The 21,130-nt window shown below is 41.2% G+C and overlaps 1 protein-coding gene across 3 annotated transcripts in view; it reads right to left on the reverse strand.

Annotated features, from left to right (window-relative positions):
• Window positions 1-1,732: 1,732 nt before the first annotated feature.
• Window positions 1,733-21,130, reverse strand: part of IMPACT (impact RWD domain protein) — a 39,534-nt gene continuing 20,136 nt past the window's right edge. For 2 of the 3 annotated variants that reach the window (XM_048840497.1, XM_048840496.1), the window contains exons 8-11: window positions 16,389-16,462; window positions 12,184-12,274; window positions 8,198-8,332; window positions 1,733-2,533 (exon numbers count right to left, since the gene is read on the reverse strand). In XM_048840497.1, the coding sequence (XP_048696454.1) occupies window positions 2,465-2,533; window positions 8,198-8,332; window positions 12,184-12,274; window positions 16,389-16,462 (369 nt within the window). In that variant the 3' untranslated portion in view covers window positions 1,733-2,464. The remainder of the gene's footprint in view (window positions 2,534-8,197; window positions 8,333-12,183; window positions 12,275-16,388; window positions 16,463-21,130) is intronic. The other variant, XM_048840498.1, reaches the window with a different exon arrangement.

Consider the following 21,130-nt stretch of genomic DNA (forward strand, 5'->3'; position numbering starts at 1 on the left):
AAGGGGACTGAACTGGGAACGTCCAGAGCTAAAACCAGGAGCTGCATGAGCTAAAGAGAGACAGCTCAGTAGCTGGCTGCTGTAATAAGTCCTCTATTCTCTGGACTGGCACAGAGGGGGATTTAAACACCAGTGGTTACACAAACACATACATACTGTCATTTTGACTATTTGCTCTCAGAGATGTTGTTTGCTACCTGAATGAAATGGGATTGTTTTTGCTCACTGATTCGTTGACAATCTTTTGTAATGGGAAAATAAATGGCAACCAACGCTTATCTGAATTTTCAGCTGAATAATTATTTGGGCTAAAATTCATGGAACTTTTGGGATTCTCTAACATCTTCATAAATAAATTGGCATTGGTCAAGGTATTCAAACAACAAACCATATGACACCATGAATAACATCTTAGCAAAGTTACCACATTTATTCACTAAAATATCTGCAAATCATTTTTAGTATTATCTGAACAGCTCTAACGTACAGACTTCCATGTCAATCTTTCCTAAGGATTCTCAAGTCTCTTAGCTTTGCTAGTCTGCTTTCCAATTTCCTTCAACTTAAGCACTGATTTGCTATAGTTTATTTTAGGAGAAATATAGACTTAAATTTTTAGAAGTGACCAAGGATTATGAGTTCCTCGATTTTAGGGTGCTTGACTTGACACTCCAGAAAGGGATTGCTTTTTAGGGGGTAGGGACTCAGCATTTTTTGAAAATCAGACCCTTTTAAGGTATCTCAACTTGGGCATCTAAAAACTTAGACACTTAAAATCACTAGTCACTTTTGAAAACATGAGCTAAAGTGTGCATTCTGGAAGGAACAAATGAAACATTCATATCATCATGGGACTGGAATCGGTAGTGTCTAAAATATCTGAAGCCCCACCTATTTTTACATAATAGCAATTTCTACCTCTGAGAAAAACACTGGAATATTGGGAATATTTGTCAACAGTTTACTAGAAGTAAAGGACAGTACTTTGGCTTTAAATGAATCCATCTGTAAGATAACTAAACAGCTGCAAAGAGATCTGTGGGTGTTCCGTTCTTTTGGAAGTCAGGCCATTAAATAACTTATCCATAACTTTGGTATGACTAAACTTGTTATGAGATTTCTCCATTGCTGTGTGACACTCTGGTGTAACTAGTTTAATCAGCCCAGTTCTATAGTAGAAAATGTTTGTGGGTATAACTGTACCAGCAACTCAAGGGCAGATTCAAGTTATACTAGCAAAAACGTGATTTTGCTAGTATATTTTATACCAGTTTGGTGAACAAAATAAACAATACTGTCAAAGCACTTTTTTTGCTGGTACAACTACATCTACACTAAGGCTTTTGCTGATATATAAATGTAATTAAAAAATGCATACCTCCCACTGATAGTGCTATACCACTAAAATTTTCTAATGTGGGCCAAGCCTATGAAAGTGGCTTTATTGTTAGAACTCAAATAGAAATTATCAACCCTAGCAATTAAAGATCATAAAAGTTAGAGATGAAAAAGACCCTCAGCTAATTGAGTACATCCATTCAAGTGAGAGATACAGGGGGAAAAACCTCAGGATCCACATGGCAGGTCCTTAATGCAAAAGAGGAATCCAATTGACTCCCTTTGCAGGATCAAGACCTAAATTTGTAGAACAGTAGAGAGAAATCTGGAAGCTCTATGAGAGGGGAAAATTATTGGCATGAAAGATTCTACACAATTAACAAAACAGAACCACTTGTACAGATACTTGATATTTAATATTCATTATTAGGTGAAATACATGATTTCAAAATTCCTGTTTCAAAAACATTGGCCCTTTCAATTTTAGGGCACCTCACCTACACAAATTTCAGCCTGACACACATGCAACAAAATTCTCAATGGATTGACAAAGTGAGTTTTATATTCTGTGGATTGCCACCTTTTTCTTTTTTTTTCTTCGTGATAGCTCTTGAGACTTCATCAAGCAGACTCCAAATTGTATGCTCAAGGACTAGATACACAAGAGAGCCTCTCCAAGTCAATTTAGCAATAGGCTATCTGCTTTTTTTCTTTGGTACAGAAAGCTTTAAAAGACAATATTCCAAAGTTTTTGTGTCTTCATCCCAATGTTGAAGAACCCTGCTGACTGAGTCCCAGGCCAAGACAGGCACTTGACTAGTGACCTGATGGTATGGAGGCCAGTTAATCCATGTTGTGCCTGAATCAACTGTAGTTGACAAAAAAAAATGGTTCTGGGTATGCACAGGACTCAGTTTAAAAGTATGAGAGTAGGGAAAACTCCTTTATTTAAGCTCTCCATTCCAGAAGGCTGAGGCCATCATTGAACAGAAAGAAAATGTTTCTAAACCCTTGTTGTTTTTTCTGTGGAATAAAACATATGAGGATCTTTTCTGCAGAAAAGATTCATATTTAATTTTATATAAATATGTGGAAACTGAACTTTATAATGTTGTTTTTAAATGAATTAATGTTCAGTTCTCTTCTTGTCCTTTCTTACTCTTTTGTTCTTTCCCAATTGCTTAGATGATTCTTCCTGGAAAAAAAAAATCACACAAATATGATTTCAGTAATCTCTTGCCTTCTAGTAAAGACCACTTTGTTTTTCTGTGCACTGCTAACATTCTTTTGAGGTGACTCACTACACTTAATAGTGTAATCAGTTTAAAATATTCATAGTTCAGAGATTGTGATCATTCAGACTTGTATATTTAACAACCTAACTTTCTTATTTAGTAAATTTTTGTCTTGAGCAACTCTAAAACCTTTATTCATAGTTACAAAAGGAATTATCGCCCTGACTCTGACCTCGCTTACAACAGTTAAGCTCTTCAGGGCAAGGATCTTGTCTTCCTCTCTACATCACCTAACAGAATGGACCTCTGAACCTAACTGGGGGCTCTGGGCACTGCCCCAATAAGCACTCAGATAATAAGGAAGAGAGCTGAATGAATAGATAAGATAAACATAATAACTTCACACTGGTGTGACTTCACTGAAGTAACACCATGTTAATCGGGAGTGGACCAACATGTGTGCTTCACTCACTATCTTGCACTTTAGGACCAAAAAATGAATGAAAGTGCTCACCCCAATAGCCAGCTGGGGTTTTGGTGGAGGCAGGAGCAGTGGAGACATATCTCACCCAGAAGCAGCTAATGCATTGTTCCACATGCCACCTTGCTTCCCACACTCCCCCTTCACCTCTGGTGGGTATGGGATGAGGCTGACTCCTGCTGCCACTGGGTAGGTGGACAGAGGAGGGGGTGCAGGGCTAGATGATTGGCTCCCATCTGGTGCAGTGAGGAAAAGGCAGTGATAAGGTTTGCTTCTCAGGTGGGGAAGCCTTGCAGGCTCTCTGTTTCAGCCCCACTTTTAAGCTACTAATGCTGGATCTCCTCTGATGCCAGGGGCTAACTTGACAGCCAGTTCTGCAGTTTCCTTACCTGGTGAGATTAGCAAGTTGCTGTGTGAGTTTTTTCACCTTCCACATGGCATCCAAGAGGTTTGAGAAATTTAATTACAATTGTTATAACTTTGGTATGATCTGGTGGATTAGGAAGGGTACAATTAAAGGCCCTAAACCCAGCAGGCTGCCTGGGCATTGGTCCCAAGCACTTTCATGGAATAGCAATGGAGTATGCCTATATGTCTCATGGAGCTTGTGACTTACCTCATCTTGTGTCTCCTACCTCCAGCATGGAGGAAAGAAGTGGGTCAGGACTCTAGCTTCCAGTCTGGGGTGCCTGGCAGACCTAAGGATGACCTTCACTCTCATGTTGAGGTTTATAATACATTGGGGTGTGGGGTGGCTTATCATAGTATGGTATGACTTGTTAATAAAAATACAGCCTCCATATTTAATCACATTATAGTGTCTGTGTCTCACTGTTTCCGTGTTCAAATCAACACACAGTGTTTACGAGCTGACGACAATGCAGGGCCTCCAGTTTCTCATGTCTGGTGTAAGTATCAAACACATCTGAACCTGCTGTAAAAACCTGTTTCCTTCCTACTAGCATGCAATTCTCACATTTCATGTATAATTTACAAAATGCCTTTGATCCTTTACTGGAAACTAGCACTTTTCCAAGAACCACAGACACAATTGCTATCTACAGCACTAGTATCTTTAGCATTCATTTGATAAACATTTCACTGAATGATGTTAACCTCTACAAAGGAGATCAAATTACACAAACCTTAAAAGGAACTGAATCAATCTGAAATAAAGTCATTAAAAAAAAACGCACCAAAAGTAAATCCTGACTCCCTGAGGACAATTTTGTTTTACAACCACATTTTCCTATTTTGAAAGAATATTTTTCTTTCCCCTGCTGCTGTATGAACAATTCACAACCCACACAAAAGAGAGGAAATGGACTGACTATATAAGGAAACAGTGAAACTCAATATACACAAAGTGCTGTGAAATGCACAAAGTAAACAAACAGAAAAGGGGGAAAGAAAATTCTTATCTCTTTCAGTTATAACCATCTTAGATGCACTTTGTATCAGAAGTAGGAGGACTTTTTCATGCAAAAGTGTGATTTTTGAAGTATCCCTTAAACAATTGATTCCAGGTGCCTGGATCCTTTTAGAGTTGGCAATTACATATTATACACATACATGCATATCTACAAACATGATTTATATCTTCTAGAGTGAAGAGCAGGAAGGGAACAGAAACATTAAGAGGCAGGAGAAGCTGGCATGGATGGTAAGGTGCAGGAGGTAGGGAACTTGAAGTTTCAAAATTTGAACTGTTTGGGAAAATTAGAGGAAAATATAATTTTGATACTTAGTACTTATACCCATAGGCGCTGACTCCATGGTTGCTCAAAAATGGTGGATGCAGCCAGATTCCCCCCTCCGGCTTAGTGCCTCCCGCCTGCTGGCGGCTCCGCCAATCAACTCCTCCCCCTTCCTCCCTGCGCCTCCCACCCACCGCGATCAGCTGTTCTGTGGCATGCAGGAGGCGCTGGGAGGGAGAGGAGTGAGGGCGGTATGTGCTCAGGGGAGGGGGCTGAACAGGGCAGGAAAAGGCAGGATGGGATGGAGCAGGGGCGGGGTAGGAAGGGGCAGGGTGGAATGGGGGCTTGAGGGAAAGGGTGGAGGTGAGGTGGGGGGGGAGGATTGGGGAAGGGGTGGAGTGGAGCACACACACACCCCCGGCACATTAGAAAGTCGGTGCCTCTGTTTATACATAACTTCTATTTCAGTACTTTGCAAATATTATTTCATCCTGTATGAGCAAATACTATTGCTGACACCAGGGGTGGGCAAACTTTTTGGCCTGAGGGCCACATTGGGGTTCCAAAACTGTATGGAGGGCTGGGTAGGGAAGGCTGTATCTCCCCAAACAGCCTGGCCCCTGCCCCCTATCTGCACCCTCCCACTTCCCACCCCCCGACCACCCCCTCAGAACTCCCGACCCATCCAGCCTCCCCTGCTCCTTGTCCCCTGACCACCCTCTCCCAGAGCCCCCTCCCCCTAACCTCCCCCCCCCCCGGACCCTACCCCCATCCAAGCCTCCTGCTCCCCAACCCCTGACAGGCCCCCCGGGACTCCCATGCTTATTCAACCACCCCCTCCTCCCTGACTGCCCCCCAGAACCCCTACCCCTTATCTACCCCCCCGCTCTCTGCCCCCTTACCATGCTGCTCAGAGCACCAGGACTGGCAGCCGCACTGCCTGGCCAAAGCCAGCCCCGCCACCTCACAGTCTAGAGCACCGGGGCAGGCCAGCGGCTCTCGCAGCTGCGCTGCCCGGAAGGAGTTCACAGCCCTGCCGCCCAGAGCGCTGGCAGCACAGGGAGCTGAGGCTGCTGGGGAGGAGGGAAAGCAGGGGAGAGGCCGGGGGCGAGCCTCCCCGGCTGGGAGCTCAAGGGCTGGGCAGGAGGGTCCCACGGGCCACAGTTTGCCCACCTCTGGCTTACACAATATATTACATAAGAAAGAATTATTATCTGTACTTTACAGATCAGGAAACAAAACCCAGAAAAGTTTAAGAGACTTTCCTGTGGTCACACAGGGAGTCTGCGGCAGAGCTAGGACCAGAACACAGATCACTAGACTTCAAATTAGTAGAGCCCTGCAAATCCACAGGTATCTGCTTTATATACATGGACAATTTTTGCGGATAGCAGTGCAGATGCGGATACAAGTTTTGTATCCGTGCAGGGCTCTGACGGTAAGAGATGGACAGGCAGCTGTGAGGTACTGCAGAACAGATCCTCCACCTGCCCTGGGCAGGGATCATGGGGGGCAGGGACACGGGGTCGGGGGCTGCTCAGGCCCCACGTCCAGGCCAGGAGGAGGGTCCACGGTGGCTCCGCACAGCGGCCTGCCTGGCTCTTATCATGTCAGGGCTATGGCTCCAAGCCATCCCCTAGCCGAAGCCAGGTCGGGGAGAGCCACGCTGGCAGCTTAGGGGAGCCGCAGCAGACCCTCCACCTGCCCTGGGTTGGGGGGCTGGGACACGGGTCGGAGGCTGCTCAGGCTCCCTGCACAGGGCAGGTGGAGGGTCTGCCGCAGCTCCCCACAGCTGCCAGCGCAGCTCTTCCTGACTCAACTCCAGCCGGGGAGAGGGGTGGCTCAAAGCTGTTGCCTGGCAACGGAAAGAGCCTCCCCTGGGCGGGGGGCCCGAGCAGCCCCTGGGCAGCTTCACAGGTCTCCCCCATTCTCCCGGCTACCCCAGAGTGGAGCCCAGCCAGGGAGCCGTGGGGAGTTGCGACCGACCCTCCACCTGCCCACAGTGCGGGGTTGAGGGGCTGAGAGCAGCCCACGGCCATGTCCTAGCCCCCCAGGCTTCCTGCCTGGCTGAGGGCAGGTAGAGGGTCCGCAACTCCGCATGAGCTCCCCACAGCTGCCCACACGGCTCTGCCCAACCAGCCTGCAGTGGTGGAGATGCCTCAGAGCCTCAGCCCAGCCCCCACTGTAAAGCCCTGCTTATCCGCGGATATCTGCAGATATCCGCAACGTGCGGATTGGATGCGGATACACATTTGTGTATCCGCGCAGGGCTCTACAAATTAGATACTTTAACCATGAGCCCATCTTACTCTCTCTCTCGTGGGCCTGTTAGGAGTAATGCCCAAATTGAATATTACTCTGGAAGACTACTTAAAACCATATACATTTGATTGCTGGGATTCTGTGCTAAGCAGGAGTGTGGGCAGTTAAGGGAAGACATAGGAGAGGGAATATAGTTTCACCATGGACTTGAGCAACACCACCAGGTGGTTTGTTATCAAGCTGTAAAATGTTTATATCAGCACTGTATAGTGTGGTAAAGTAAACATTTTCAAAGGCAACTAAGTGATGTAGGAGGCTAAGTCCCACTCAAAGTCAATCCACTTAGGTGCTTTTCAAAAATTGTACCCTTAGTCTTTTCTTTGTTCTTGATTTCCACTCTTCTAATCTAGTTTTTAAATGGGGAAAGTCTGGTGTTTTATTGTTTATGAATTGTTTACATGTTTTTCTGTACATATAAATTTCTTCTGAGAGCGGCTTTCTCTTTGATAAAGCATCAAAAATGTTGAATTGTACAATCAGTGTAGAGTGAACTGTATCATTTCTGAAAAACAGCTCACTGTAGTTAAATAACCTGAGATTCATACAGTGTATCAGAACAAATGAGGTGTTTAAGAAAAAAGAAAAAAAAAGATACAAGTATCAGACCAAATCCTGACTTCTTTGAAGTTAACGTCAAAGCTTCCATTGATTTCAATGGGACTAGAACTTGGCCTCACTCAATCTCAGGGTCATTTGAGATAGTGAGACCATGATGCTGCCTATCATGAATTTGGTTATCAGGCACGTATTCTAACTTGGGATCTCTAACGCCATAGTCTTTACCGATGTAAGTCAGTCAAATTAACCTTTTTTCTTTTTTTACTTTTACGTTTAACAAGCAACAAAACCAAAATTACACAACACAAGGAAAAATTCCAAAGAAGTAAAAAAACAAAGGGGAGTCTATGGAATCTTAATAAGGAGAAAAGTAGTGAAGGAATCTTTTTAACTGAGCTCTTAGGTTTAGCTTAAGCACTCAAAGGTTACCATGAGGCAGATCCTCAGCTGGTGTAAACTGTCATAGCTCCATTGACTTCAGTTGAGCGATGACAATTTATACAAATTGAGTACATGGCCCTATATGTTCAGATATTGACATTGTCAATCTTCCAGTAATAACTTACAGCTGAACTTGTGTAACTGTATTCCACTAGTATATTTCTGGCACAATTGTTGATGTGTTTAAAGCGATCTGGTCCTAGCCGGATACCTCCATACCAGCGGGATACCACAACCAAAACATTACGGACATTCAAAATCTGTTTTAAAAAACAAACAAACCCAGAACTTTATTTTAAATAGATAAACACATAAGTCAATAGTTTCTTTTGTATAATGAAAGCTTTTTCTTTCCCAAAGGAACTTGCAAGGGATATTATTAAAGGATACTTGTTGATTCACATTTATTATTTTTAAATATTGTGCATTTTTAGTTACTATTTGTATTGAGGCCTGAATCCCTGCCCCATGAACAGAGCTTCTATCTGCATTTTTAACTTTATCCTGAAACACTGTGGGGATTAGGGTAGGTAATTGTCTTGGGCTGGTTCTCTGAAGATTTTTGTAAGCTGCAGCTTCAGAACATGCACATGGAGCTTCTCAGAAATGCTCCAGGCCTGGGCTGCTGCCACTTGCAGGGCAGCAACAGTAGCACACGGAGAAGACATGAAAGGTAAGGAGAACTTCGCATCTGAACTAGGTTCTTTTCCCACCCTGAAAAAATAATTCTGGTGAGGAGGACTTGACCCTCATCTCTCCACTCAAACAGAAAGGTAAGGCAGATATTGGCCATTTGCCTCTTTTGTCCCTCAAAAATACCCTTTTCTAGTCCCTGTGTTTTTCAGTTAAGTAAAATGTATCTTTCCGCTTTACTCCCCCCACCCTCCAATTCTCTTTTTATAAGTGCACTGGAGCCAGAGAGTTTTGCCTAGCAGTACTTGTAGGAGGCAGTGCTTGTGCCTCCGGCTCATAGCCCCTCCCCTGGCTTTATGAGGCTGTGCCGCCTCGACCCCCTCAGTTCCTTAGCTCCGAAAGCCCAGATATTAAACTCCGATGAAGAAGGGATGGAGGATGGGTTGTGGAATACATGTCTGCATCACATCTTGAAGAACCACAGTGTCAGTAAGTAACCGTTTCTTCTTCCAGTAGATGCAGCCATGTACTCCACTTAGATGACTCACAGGCAGTACCCAGAGGAGGCGGAGTCTATCTAAACAAGGATTCCAGGATTGCCCTTCCAAAGTTTACATCAGCTCTGGAAGTTGCAGTAATGGCATAATGGTTCATAAATGTATTTATGGATGACTATGTCGCAGCCCTGCAAATGTCCAATATTGAAACGTCATCAAGGAACGCTAGTGACATTGCTTGCGCTCTCATAGAATTAGCTCACATCCACTCAAGAGGTGTAGTTGAAGCTATTTCATACGAAGACTTGATACAGGATGTTATCCATCTGAAGATTGTTTGTGAAGAGACTGCTCGATCCTTCATACAATCCCCATACAACACAAACAGGTGAGGCAAAGCACGAAATGCTTTAGTCCTGTCAAGATAGAAGGCTAGACATCCCCTGACATCTAATGTATGGAGATGCTGCTCCTCTAAGAGATGGATGCTGCTTAGGAAAGAACACAGGTAATATACTGCCTGGTTCAAATGAAAGCCAAGAGACCATTTTCAGTAAAAATTTTGGGTGCGGCTGTAAAGTCAATTTGTCCTTGGAGAACTGTGTATAAGGTGGTATTGTAATCAGAGCCTGCAACCTGCAGACTCTACTTGCAGATTTTATCACAACCAGTAAACAGTTTTCTGGCACAAAAGTGGAAAGGAACAAGATGCCAGAGGCTCACAGAGGTCCCACTAAGGCTGCCAGTACTGTGTGACGGTCCTACAGAGGAACCAGCTCTCAGACTGGAGAATGGAGATGAAGAAGCCCTTTTAAGACTCTTACTACCATGGCACTGGAAAAGACTGATCTTCCAGGAATGGGGGGATGAAATGCTGAAATTGCCACCAGATGCACCCTCAATGAGCTAAGCACAAGGCCCCACAACCAATGATGCAGCAAGTACTGGTTAGAAGCCAGCATCAGTTGAACTCTGCTGGCCGACAACCACACAGAAAACCATTTCTATTTCACCAAATAGGCAATTCTGGTAGAGGGACTTTCCACTGTTGAATAGAACCTGTTGAAAGCCACTGAACAATGCTCTTCCTCCTTATTCAACCATGAAGCAGCCACGCAGTGAGATGGAAAGGAGCTGACTAAGGGATGCAAGCTGTGACCATGATTATGCGTGAGGAGATCAGGATGGAGAGGAAGGGATATGGGAGGCTGAATCGGGAAGGTCATACAACCAAACACTGCTCAGCCATGCTGGGGCAATGAGGATGAACTTGACCTGATCCACTTTCAGCTTGAAGATGACCTACGGAACGATCGGGATCAGAGGAAACGTGTACAGAAGAGCCAATTACCAGCTGAGATAGAAAGCGTCAGTCAGGGAGCCTGGACCAAATTGCCCATAATGATAAATATAATAAACCCAATTCATCCCTCGTGTAACTCCATGAACTTCAGTAGTTACAGTATTGCAACTCAGGCATAAAATTGGAAGTTGTCCAATGGAACACATATATGGATACACGAGATCCAACACAAATTCACCTGCAACAGCTCAACTATCGCTACCTAGCCCAGACAGATATGTTTTATATGGCAATTTGTATAGAGAATCCTTATTTATGTAACTGTAAAAATATTGTCAAATTGTTCTGCCTTTGTATGTGGAAACAAGAATTCAATAAAAATTACAGCATAAGAAAGAATAAAGGGACTATCTAGAAAAGAAGTGTTGAGACAATTTCAATACAGTTCATGTTTCACAATATACTTATACAACAATTGTGAGCTCAGTGAATTAACTCTAGCAAAGCAACTCTGGATATCAATTGTTCATATTAAGCAGGATGCCAAATGGCATTAGGAAATTGTTGAGCTCTCTATCATTTTAAATCTAAAAAATAAGTCTTAAATATTGTTTCTTCTAACCGGAAAGTACTATCTTGATTGAAGTGGTTTTAGTTTATCTTAGACAAGATAAGAGTCCTACAGAAGAGGAGACCATATCTTCACAGATCATATCACTAGAACCTCAGTGATAAAGAAATATGCCCAAGTTGGGGCAAGAGCTGGGGTGGTTGTTTTTTAAAAAATGGTGCAATACAAAAGTTCCCCAAACACTACACTTTCCTCAAAACTGTTTTTATTCATTCTTCATGAGAATGGGGAAGGATGAGCCATAGTATAGTTACTGCATAGAATCTAATCCTCTTCCCCAGGCATGAAGTATAATACTTTGTTCATTTCTATTAGCGGCAGAGGTTAATTTAGTCTACCTTGTAATTTTGTATCCTATAGAGCAGATATAAGAAAATGGAAGAGTTAAAAAAAGAAAAGACAGGTAGAATTTATGGTTTAACTTCTTGCCTCATCAAGTTTCAGTAGAATAGAGACTGCTGTGACTGCAAATGATATACTAACCTGCAAAAACTGCAAACCCCCAAATGAAAATGAAAACAAAAAGAGCAGATTTACAATTATCAGTCATAAGTGTGTTTAAGCAGGAAGTCAAGAGATCTCACTGAAGAGCTACAAATGAACTTATGAACTGCTACTACTCAAGCGCTCATACACTTTTCTTTCCCCTGGGAACTATGCTTTCCTGATCCATACAGAATAACTCTCTCAAATATCTAATTGATGTGGTGGTAAGCAAAGTGATGGTCCTAAGTAGAATCTTACAAGCTGGTGTGTACTGTTCCTTTGGGAACAGCAAGCCTGGTAATTCAATGAGTATTCAGTGAATAAGGGGCTGGACACTGCAGGAAACGCTCTGAGAACCTGGGAGTTGGTGTGTACCTATCATTACCTAATAGAACTACTTTTTTTAAAGCCACGTAATATATAGAATACTAAATCTATAGGGCTATTTGCAGAGCAAAAATTAGAATAATCTTAAGTGTGTAAAGCTGTAAGCCTTATTTATGATCTATGATTCTAAAACACATTTAAAACTATCTAAAGACAAAGTTTGTTTCCTTTAACCTGCATAAGATGGAGGAGGCGTCCACCTGCTGCTGTCTCCCCATCATCTTCACAATCCTGTAAGTACGTCTGTTTGTCCTCACAGTATATTCTGAAAACAAGCAACAGTATTAGAACCTAACCCAAAAATATCACTTAATATTTTTTACAGTGTGACACCCTGGCACACCCCAACATTCACCACTATCGTAATTAAGATATGTTTTTTATAAATTATGCCTTGTGAGGTATCATTCTGAAAGTCTTGATGTGCTAGACAGTAATATCTCATTGGATTGTACGTGCTATCATCGTATGTGAAGTTATGAAGTTTGGCTATGTAAGTGTTATTAAAACATGTTGTGAGGTTGAAAATACCCACAAATAGCCTTTCAGGTTCAACAGGAAAAAGGCCAAACAATGTTAATGGCTTGTTGAGGAAATGCACACAAGCACAAGGATTACCCCAGGAACTGTGTACAATAGAAACCCTTTCAGAGATAGCACTACACAGTGGGAACTATTTGACCCAGATCACAGCAAAAGATCTTTCAAGCAAGTAGGAAGAAGATATAAAAGGGGGACAATGACATCATGATGGTACCTCACTCTCCCTACAACACACCTGGAAACACATGAGGGGCAAGGACTGAACTATGGAAAGCGATGGTCCCAGGCTCGAGGGATTTTTAGCCTGTGTATGAAAACCTAGGAAAGCCAAGGCAGCTTGTGCCTTAAGAATCTACCAGCCTGTTTATCACTCACGGTGAGAATTTGCTAATTCATATCCTACCTATCTAGTGTGTTAAGCTCAGTTTGCAGTTTTGTTTATTTACTAAGATAATTTGCTTTGATATGTTTGCTATCACTTATAATCACTTAAAATCTATCCTTTTGTAGTTAATAAATTTGTTTTTGTTTTGTCTAAAGCCAGTGTGTGGAAATTATAACTTGGGGCAGAAAACTGTTGCATATCTCTCTCCACATTGAGGGAGGGTGTGAATTTTATGAGCTTATGCTGTACAGTTCCCAGGTCAGTAGTGAGTTATTAGCATTTGATGAATGTTCTGTCTGATAGGACTAGGACTTACACATGGACAGAAACTCATCTGAAGTCCCAAGCTAAGCAAAGAAAACCCTCACCAGAGTTCTGAATTTATTTACAAGTTTTTTAATGTGACCAAAATAAAACAAACTAATAAAATCTGTGGCCACATTCTCTACATGCAGCTCAACAGACTTTAAACACTAAATCAAATAATATGAACAAAGCGACTAAGCAGCTGTGGGGGCCTCCCACCGCCTGCCGTGGCTGGGCTGCTGTGGGGTCCACTCATTGCCCACCACAGCTGGGCAGCTGTGGGAAGCCCCACTGCCTGCAGCAAGTGGGAGCTTCAGGTTCCCTGTGCCACCCTTGGCGGCTGGAAGCTCTGGGAGACCCCCACCACCCACAGGGGCTGGGAGCTCTGGGGGGGACCCCCACAGCCTGCAGGGGCTGGTAGCTCCGGGGGTCCCCCTGCTGCCCAGCGGCTAGGATCTGCTGGGGGGCCAGCCACCAGCGACGGCTGAGAGCTGTGGAGCTGCCTGCTGACAACTCCAGCCTCAGGGCAGAAATGTCACAGAGGTCTCTGAAAGTCATGGATTCCGTGACTTCCATGACATAGCCTTAGTCATGCATGAGAGACTTACACATCAGGCACTTTCGGAGCTGAACACCCTGGAACAGGTGATTTATATTGAAAGGACTGTGTCCTCAGTCTAGTTCCAAACAATTATCCACACAATTGGCATCATGTCACTTGTTACCCAAACTGATTTAATGACCTTTGTTTGTAACATCACACTCAGTTATTATAGAAGCAATGTAATCATGAAAAGAGAATTGTGTAATCAGGTGAAGAATATGAAGCAAAAATAAGATATTTTTGGTTTTGTTTAAAGTGTATGTTGCTAGTGATGGAGAGAGGTGTCATACTGGCAATAGTAAAAACTAACATCTTCTGTTCACAGACAGGTTTCAGAGTAGCAGCGGTGTTAGTCTGTATTCGCAAAAAGAAAAGGAGTACTTGTGGCACCTTAGAGACTAACAAATTTATTTGAGCATAAGCTTTTGTGAGCTATAGCTCACTTCATCGGAAGCTTATACTCAAATAAATTTGTTAGTCTCTAAGGTGCCACAAGTACTCCTTTTCTTTTTGTTCACAGACAGATATAGCATGCATGGTATTCAAGCCTCCTCTTGCTACCATTTTGCTCTTTGCTAGTACTACCACTAAAAGTAACTGTCTAGGTCAGTTTCCATGCATGCTGTTTCAGATCATTGGCTTCTCTGCTAAGACTGCCAACAAGGGATAACCGTTAGTATCAGTTATAGTGATGGTGGTTTTTGTGATATGGATCTGGACTGAGATCAAGTCATATATGAAGCCAATGTGAAATTAGTTTAGGATAAGGAGTGCTACCAGCTGCCCTACCTATTATTAAGGTTGCCCACAACTTCCCATTTATAAGACCTCATTTTCAGTTTTTTATAACTTTGCCAAACTTTTACCATTTGGGTGGAAGTTTTCCATGGCAGGTGTCTGCCTCTAGCTGATTTTTTGGGAAAATTTCAGCCAAAATGCTTCATCCGCTTCCAAGAATGAGGCTATATTCAAAAATTCTAGCAACTTTTTTTTTTTTTTTTGAGAAGCTCTAGTGTCCTCATGTTTTGGAGAATGGACTTGAAATTTGGCAGAAGACTGACTTTTACATCAAGGACACACTTTTTGTCATCCTTATTAAAATATGCCCAAACCTGGCCAAGATATAAGCCTTTTAAAAATCACAATTTGCACACGTTCAGCCTTAGATCTTCACAGCACAAACCTCTGAAGATTCACACTAGGCATGCTCCAGGCATGATCCATTCACATTAGGCATGCTCCAGCCCAGGGATGAGCAGGAATTTAATGTGCAACCTTAATTCATCCCTCTGGTGCATATGAATTATGATATAGTTCACATACTATCATTCCCACAGGACCCCTGTTTTATTTAGTGCACAGGATGGACAGTACTCAATGACTAGCTGTACAATATTTTGTTTCATCCTCACTGTTCAGTGTGTGACGCTAGGCCTTATTTACTGCACACTATTCAGACCCTGCTATGAACACAGGCAACCTTAATTCTGGTATTTCCTAACTTTTCAGTGCCTGACTTTGCAACCTTAAAAATGGTTCTTTCAATATGATTTTTGTGCAAGTAGTATACATAAAATGTATGTTTGTTTGTATGTGTTTCTCTTTCACACACACAAACACACAGTTTAACAAACACACATAAATCCACTGAAGTGTCTTTTTGGAAAACTGGAAATAATTAAATAACCTTCCAAAGCCAAAACCCTGCATGCAAATATTCAGCCCAGAATATTTTATTATCAAAATAAAGTAAATGGAAATGAGGACATTTAAATGTAGGCCAGGAAAACAGTTTATGGGATGTTTTACTTTATATTTATATGTACAATACAGTAATTGTACATTATCTTCAAAGCAGGGAGTCTCTAACGGATTTTGACCATGGAAACCTGGATGAGATAAAACATTGTTGTACGAGTACCATCCACACACAAACTGATTTTAGACATTTCCTGAGTAGCTTTTAAATATACTGTCCTCTATGTCCATCTTCACCATGCTTTGTGCACATGTATGTGGTGTGAGAGAGTGTGCATATATTTATTTCTCTTCCCATTCCAATCCCCAGTACCATACTTATTTATTATTTGTATTGCAATAGTGCCCTGGGACTTCAGTCAGGGATGGGGGTCTCATACAGATACATAAAACAAAAAAGAGGTTCCTGTCCCAAAATGTTTACTATCTATTTTTCTTTCTATTTTCATTATGAATTAGTGGACTCTGCTGGAAGGACTGTTTTCATCCAATAGCATTTCAAAGGGGTATGAGTAGATTCAGAATGATCAATAATTTTCAGACCATATGCAATCAATATGTACACTTTTGACTTGTAGTTGCAGATCACTCTTAGGCATTGTTTGAATACAAATGCAGCGTAAGAAGATTATGCGACCCTATAGCACAGTTTCTGATTTTTATTTTATATCTGTGATCTTCATGGTTGCTATGAGTATGTGTACTCATAACCAGACTTAATACTCTTAATGTATAGTTAGGGTCAAAGTTACTGAGGCTGAAAATCCTCTACTCTTCACTCACCTGTATGCATATATGTTGTGGGTAGCACTCGCTATTTTCTTATTCTCATGCAATTTGGCAAGAACCATTTTCACCTTGAAAAACAACAACAGGGTTTGTAGGCATCATTTGTAAAGGATCTGTATTCAGATGTTAAAATAAACAATTATCTAACATTAATCTTGAATTGTTTTAATGTATCAAAAGAAATTGGTGTTTTAAAAAAACAGGTAACGTATCCAACATAGAAGAACAGACACTGCTATCCCTATATCCTCTGGATTGCCCTGATTCAGCAAGGTACTTAACTTTAAGCACAAGATGGAACTATTCAGATGTTTATGTAACTTGCAAAATCAGGGCCTATAAGCATTGCTAGAGCCCTCATCATTCTAGAATTTAAACACTATACAGTCTACAGCACACTCCCTTGACATGCAGGTGTAACTACCTAATGTAAGCAGTGGTGATTATACAGAGCACGATTCAAAGAAGATATAGAAATTATTGTAACATCAAAGGTGTTTACTTCTGGAAGGAAACATGAATTTTCTGATATGTCTCTCCTATATCAATATGCAATGCATCTGTTGTTCACATGAAACACCCACAGAACATATGGGATGGTCTCTAGAGCTGCACATTACACAAGTTTCACAAGCATACATTTTGCAAACTCAGCAGATTACTAGAATTCTATGATGTATTCTGGGGACAACGTGAGGAACAGTACTAATCTTTTCTTAAAAGGTGATGACCAGTTCATTCAGTAGAGCTTCATTTATTCATAGAGCTTCACTCTATGAGTCGAAAGCATTTTAAAATTGCTTTTGTAAATGTGGAGGAAGCCGATTTCTCTCATTTAACACATATACACAGTATGTGAATAGCAGAACCAAGCCATCTCTTATTGACTATTGTTCCAATTCAGCATACTGTTGACACTGTAAGAAACTGATAGGCTGGAAAGAATAGAGCTATTTAAATATACAGTATTGATGACTTTGTAATGTTCTTATTTTACTATGCAGAAAAATAATCTCTTAACAAGTTGCTATCTCTGTTTTTAAACAAATAGCACTTTTAAAAACATCATTTAGCAAATCAATATTAGTTCCTCTTCTGTGTCTAAATAAACAAACTTGCAATTGTTCTGCCCTTATCAACTGGGTCTAGCAAAGAAAAGAGCTTTGCTAAAGACACTGTTTTAGTAAACAATGCATAATTAATACTACTTTAAGCAAAATATTATTAAAGTTGTGAGAGCTTAAGAAAGCATGCCTGGCAAGCAAATTGTTTTTAATTCAAAAGAAAAAATGTCTCTCTGGAGTAATCAATATACATCTCAATATTAATCTTTGCAGTATGGTGCTATTCCCATTTTTTTCCCACAGTGAAATCAGTAAATGCGCTGCAAAAATACATCTAATAATAGACCTCAACAAACCATTTACAACATCTCAGAAGAAAACGCTGCTTCAAAAACCTATTTTCCTGCAACAATTTTGTTCCTTTTTAAAATATATATATTGAAGTACTATTTATATCACTTTACACACTTTCAGAGCTTTGTCTGAATGGATGCAATTAAATTATATAATGCACACAATCATTAGTTTTGAGACTGCTTACCTAAAATAGTGCATTATTTATTATCAGTCAGGTTCCCAAAAGCATGTAATAAAGGTTCATTCTAAAGAACCTCAAGACACACACATAAATCTAAGCAATCACATTATTTTGTTTTGGTAACCCATGTCCTCTCTCTATTTCCCCTCCCTACTATCCTACTTGTTGCATTTTTTTGGTATATTTAAAACCGTAAGCTACGAGAAGCAGAGAACGTGACTCTTTATAAGTGCATCAGGCACCTGGCAGAGTTTTAGAGAACTTGCTAAAGAGTAAATGATAACAAGGTGAGGGTAAAAAAGAGGGGAAATAGGAGCACTCAGTTATCACAAATTCAAGATGTTGAAAACAAAATTAATCAAAGAACCAAAGGACATGAAGAGAAGAAATTATTTTTAATTGCTCAGACTCCAATGCTAGGAGCCCGAATAATAAATCAGAGGAATTGGAATTGCTAATTTATAAGCATAAATTCAATCCCATTGATATTACTGAAACCAGGTGGGATGATCTGCACAACTGGAATGCTAAGATCAACGGTTATAAGCTATTTAAGAAGGACCGAGTGTGCAAAAGAGGAGGGAGAGTGGCACTCTGTCAAAAAATAGCATTATCTGTTTCCAAGTCACTGATCACTCAGAGGAAAATGATCTTGAATGCATTTGGATCAATGTCCTAACAGATAAAGCACAAGATAGGGTACTATTTAGTGTCTGCTACAGATCACCAAATCATACTAGAGACAGAATGACTGACTCCTTATGTGGCTATCTACAACGTGTAGGAGAAAAAAGCAGCATGATCATGAGGGACTTCGATGTGAATGACGTATGTTGGAGGTCTTATGCTGCCAATACTAAAATATCCTTGGAATTTCTAAACATTATAGATGAGACTTTCCTAACCCAAGAAGTGTTTCAACCAACACAGGGGAATTCTATATTAGACCTTGCCCTAACAAATAAACAGGAACTGATCGTAGAACTAAAAATTAATGGTAGCTTAGGTATAAATGATCATGACTTCATCACATTTACAACGTGCAAGCAGAATAAAGCCCAGAATAGTAATATATCTACCTGTACCTTACTAGATCTCCCAAAAAACCAGAATCCCACAATCAAAGAAGGCTGTTCTGGTTAAAAAAACAGCCTTGGTTAGAGGGGAGGTGATGGCAGCTGTAAAAAACAAAAAAAAATACTATATAACAAATGGAAGAAAGGTGAAGAGAAAGGTGAGTTCTGAAACAACTCAAATGTGAAATTGTGGAACTATTAACTATGGTTTGTAACCTGTCCTTTAAATCAGCTTCTGTACCCAATGACTGGAAGACAGCTAATATAACGCCAATATTTAAATAGGGCTCTAGAGGTGATCCCAGCAATTACAGACCGGTAAGTCTAACGTCAGTACTGGGCAAATTAGTTGAACCAATAGTAAAAAGAATAAAATTGTCAGACACATAGAACATAAATTGTTGAGAAAAAGTCAACATGGTTTCTGTAAAGGGAAATCATATCTTACCAATCTATTAGAGTTCTTTGAAGTGGTCAACAAACATGTGGACAAGGGGGAGCCAATGGACATAGCGTACTTAGATTTCCAGAATGCCTTTGACAAGGTTCCTCACCAAAGGCTCTTACGAAAAATAAGTTGTCATGGGATAAGAGGGAAGATCCTTTCATGGACTGAGAACTGGTTAAAAGACAGGGAACAAAGGGTAGGAATAAATGGTAAATTTAAAGAATGGAGAGGGGTAACTAGTGGTGTTCCCCAAGGGTCAATCCTAGGACCAGTGCTATTCAACTTATTCATAAATGATCTGGAGAAGGGTAAACAAGGAGGTGGCAAAGTTTGCAGATGATACTAAACTGCTCAACATAGTTAAGACCAAAGCAGACTGTGAAGAACTTCAAAAAGATCTCACAAAACTAAGTGACTGGGCAACAAAATGGCAAATGAAATTTAATCTGGATAAATGTAAAGTAATGCACATTGGAAAAAATAATCCCAACTATACATACAATATAATGGGGCTAATTTAGCTATGACTAATCAGGAAAAAGATCTTGACGTTATCATGGATAGTTCTCTGAAGATGTCCACGCAGTGTGCAGCGGCAGTCAAAAAAGCAAACGGGATGTTAGGAATCATTAAAAAAGGGATAGAAAATAAGACGGACAATATCTTATTGCCCTTATATAAACCCATGGTACACCCACATCTTGAATACTGCGTACAGATGTGGTCCCCTCATCTCAAAAAGATATACTGGCATTAGAAAAGGTTCACAAAAGGGCAACTAAAATGATCAGGGGTTTGGAACGGGTCCCATATGAGGAGAGTTTAAAGAGGCTAGGACTTTTCATCTTGGAAAAGAGGAGACTAAGGGGGGATATGATAGAGGTATATAAAATCATGAGTAGTGTGGACAAAGTGAATAAGGAAAAGTTATTTACTTGTTCCCATAATATTAGAACCAGGGGCCACCAAATGAAATTAATGGGCAGCAGATTTAAAACGAATAAAAGGAAGTTCTTCTTCACTCAGCGCAGAGTCAACCTGTGGAACTCCTTGCCTGAGGAGGTTGCAAAGGCTAGGACTAAAACAGGATTTAAAAGAGAACTGGATAAATTCATGGAGGTTAAATCCATTAATGTCTATTAGCCAGGATGGATAAGGAAAGGTGTCCCTAGCCTCTGTTTGTCAGAGGGTGGAGATGGATGGCAAGAGAGAGATCACTTGATCATTATCTGTTAGGTTCACTCTCTCTGGGGCACCTGGCACTGGCTATTGTCAGTAGACAGGATACTGGGCTGGATGGACCTTTGGTCTGACCCAGCAATCAGAAGTTAGGAATTGTAGAACACTGATAAGAGAAGCCAAGGGACACGAGAAATATATGATCAGCAGAGTAAGAATCATAGAATATTAGGGTTGGAAGAGACCTCAGGAGGTCATCTAGTCCAATTCCCTGCTCAAAGCAGGGCCAACACCAACTAAATCATCCCAGCCAAGGCTTTGTCAAGCCGGGCCTTAAAAACCTCTAAGGATGGAGATTCCACCACCTCCCTAGGTAACCCATTCCAGTGCTTCACCACCCTCCTAGTGAAATAGTGTTTCCTAATATCCAG

This window comes from Caretta caretta, chromosome 2, assembly GCF_965140235.1.
Source record: "Caretta caretta isolate rCarCar2 chromosome 2, rCarCar1.hap1, whole genome shotgun sequence".
Classification (NCBI taxonomy): Eukaryota; Metazoa; Chordata; order Testudines; family Cheloniidae; genus Caretta; species Caretta caretta.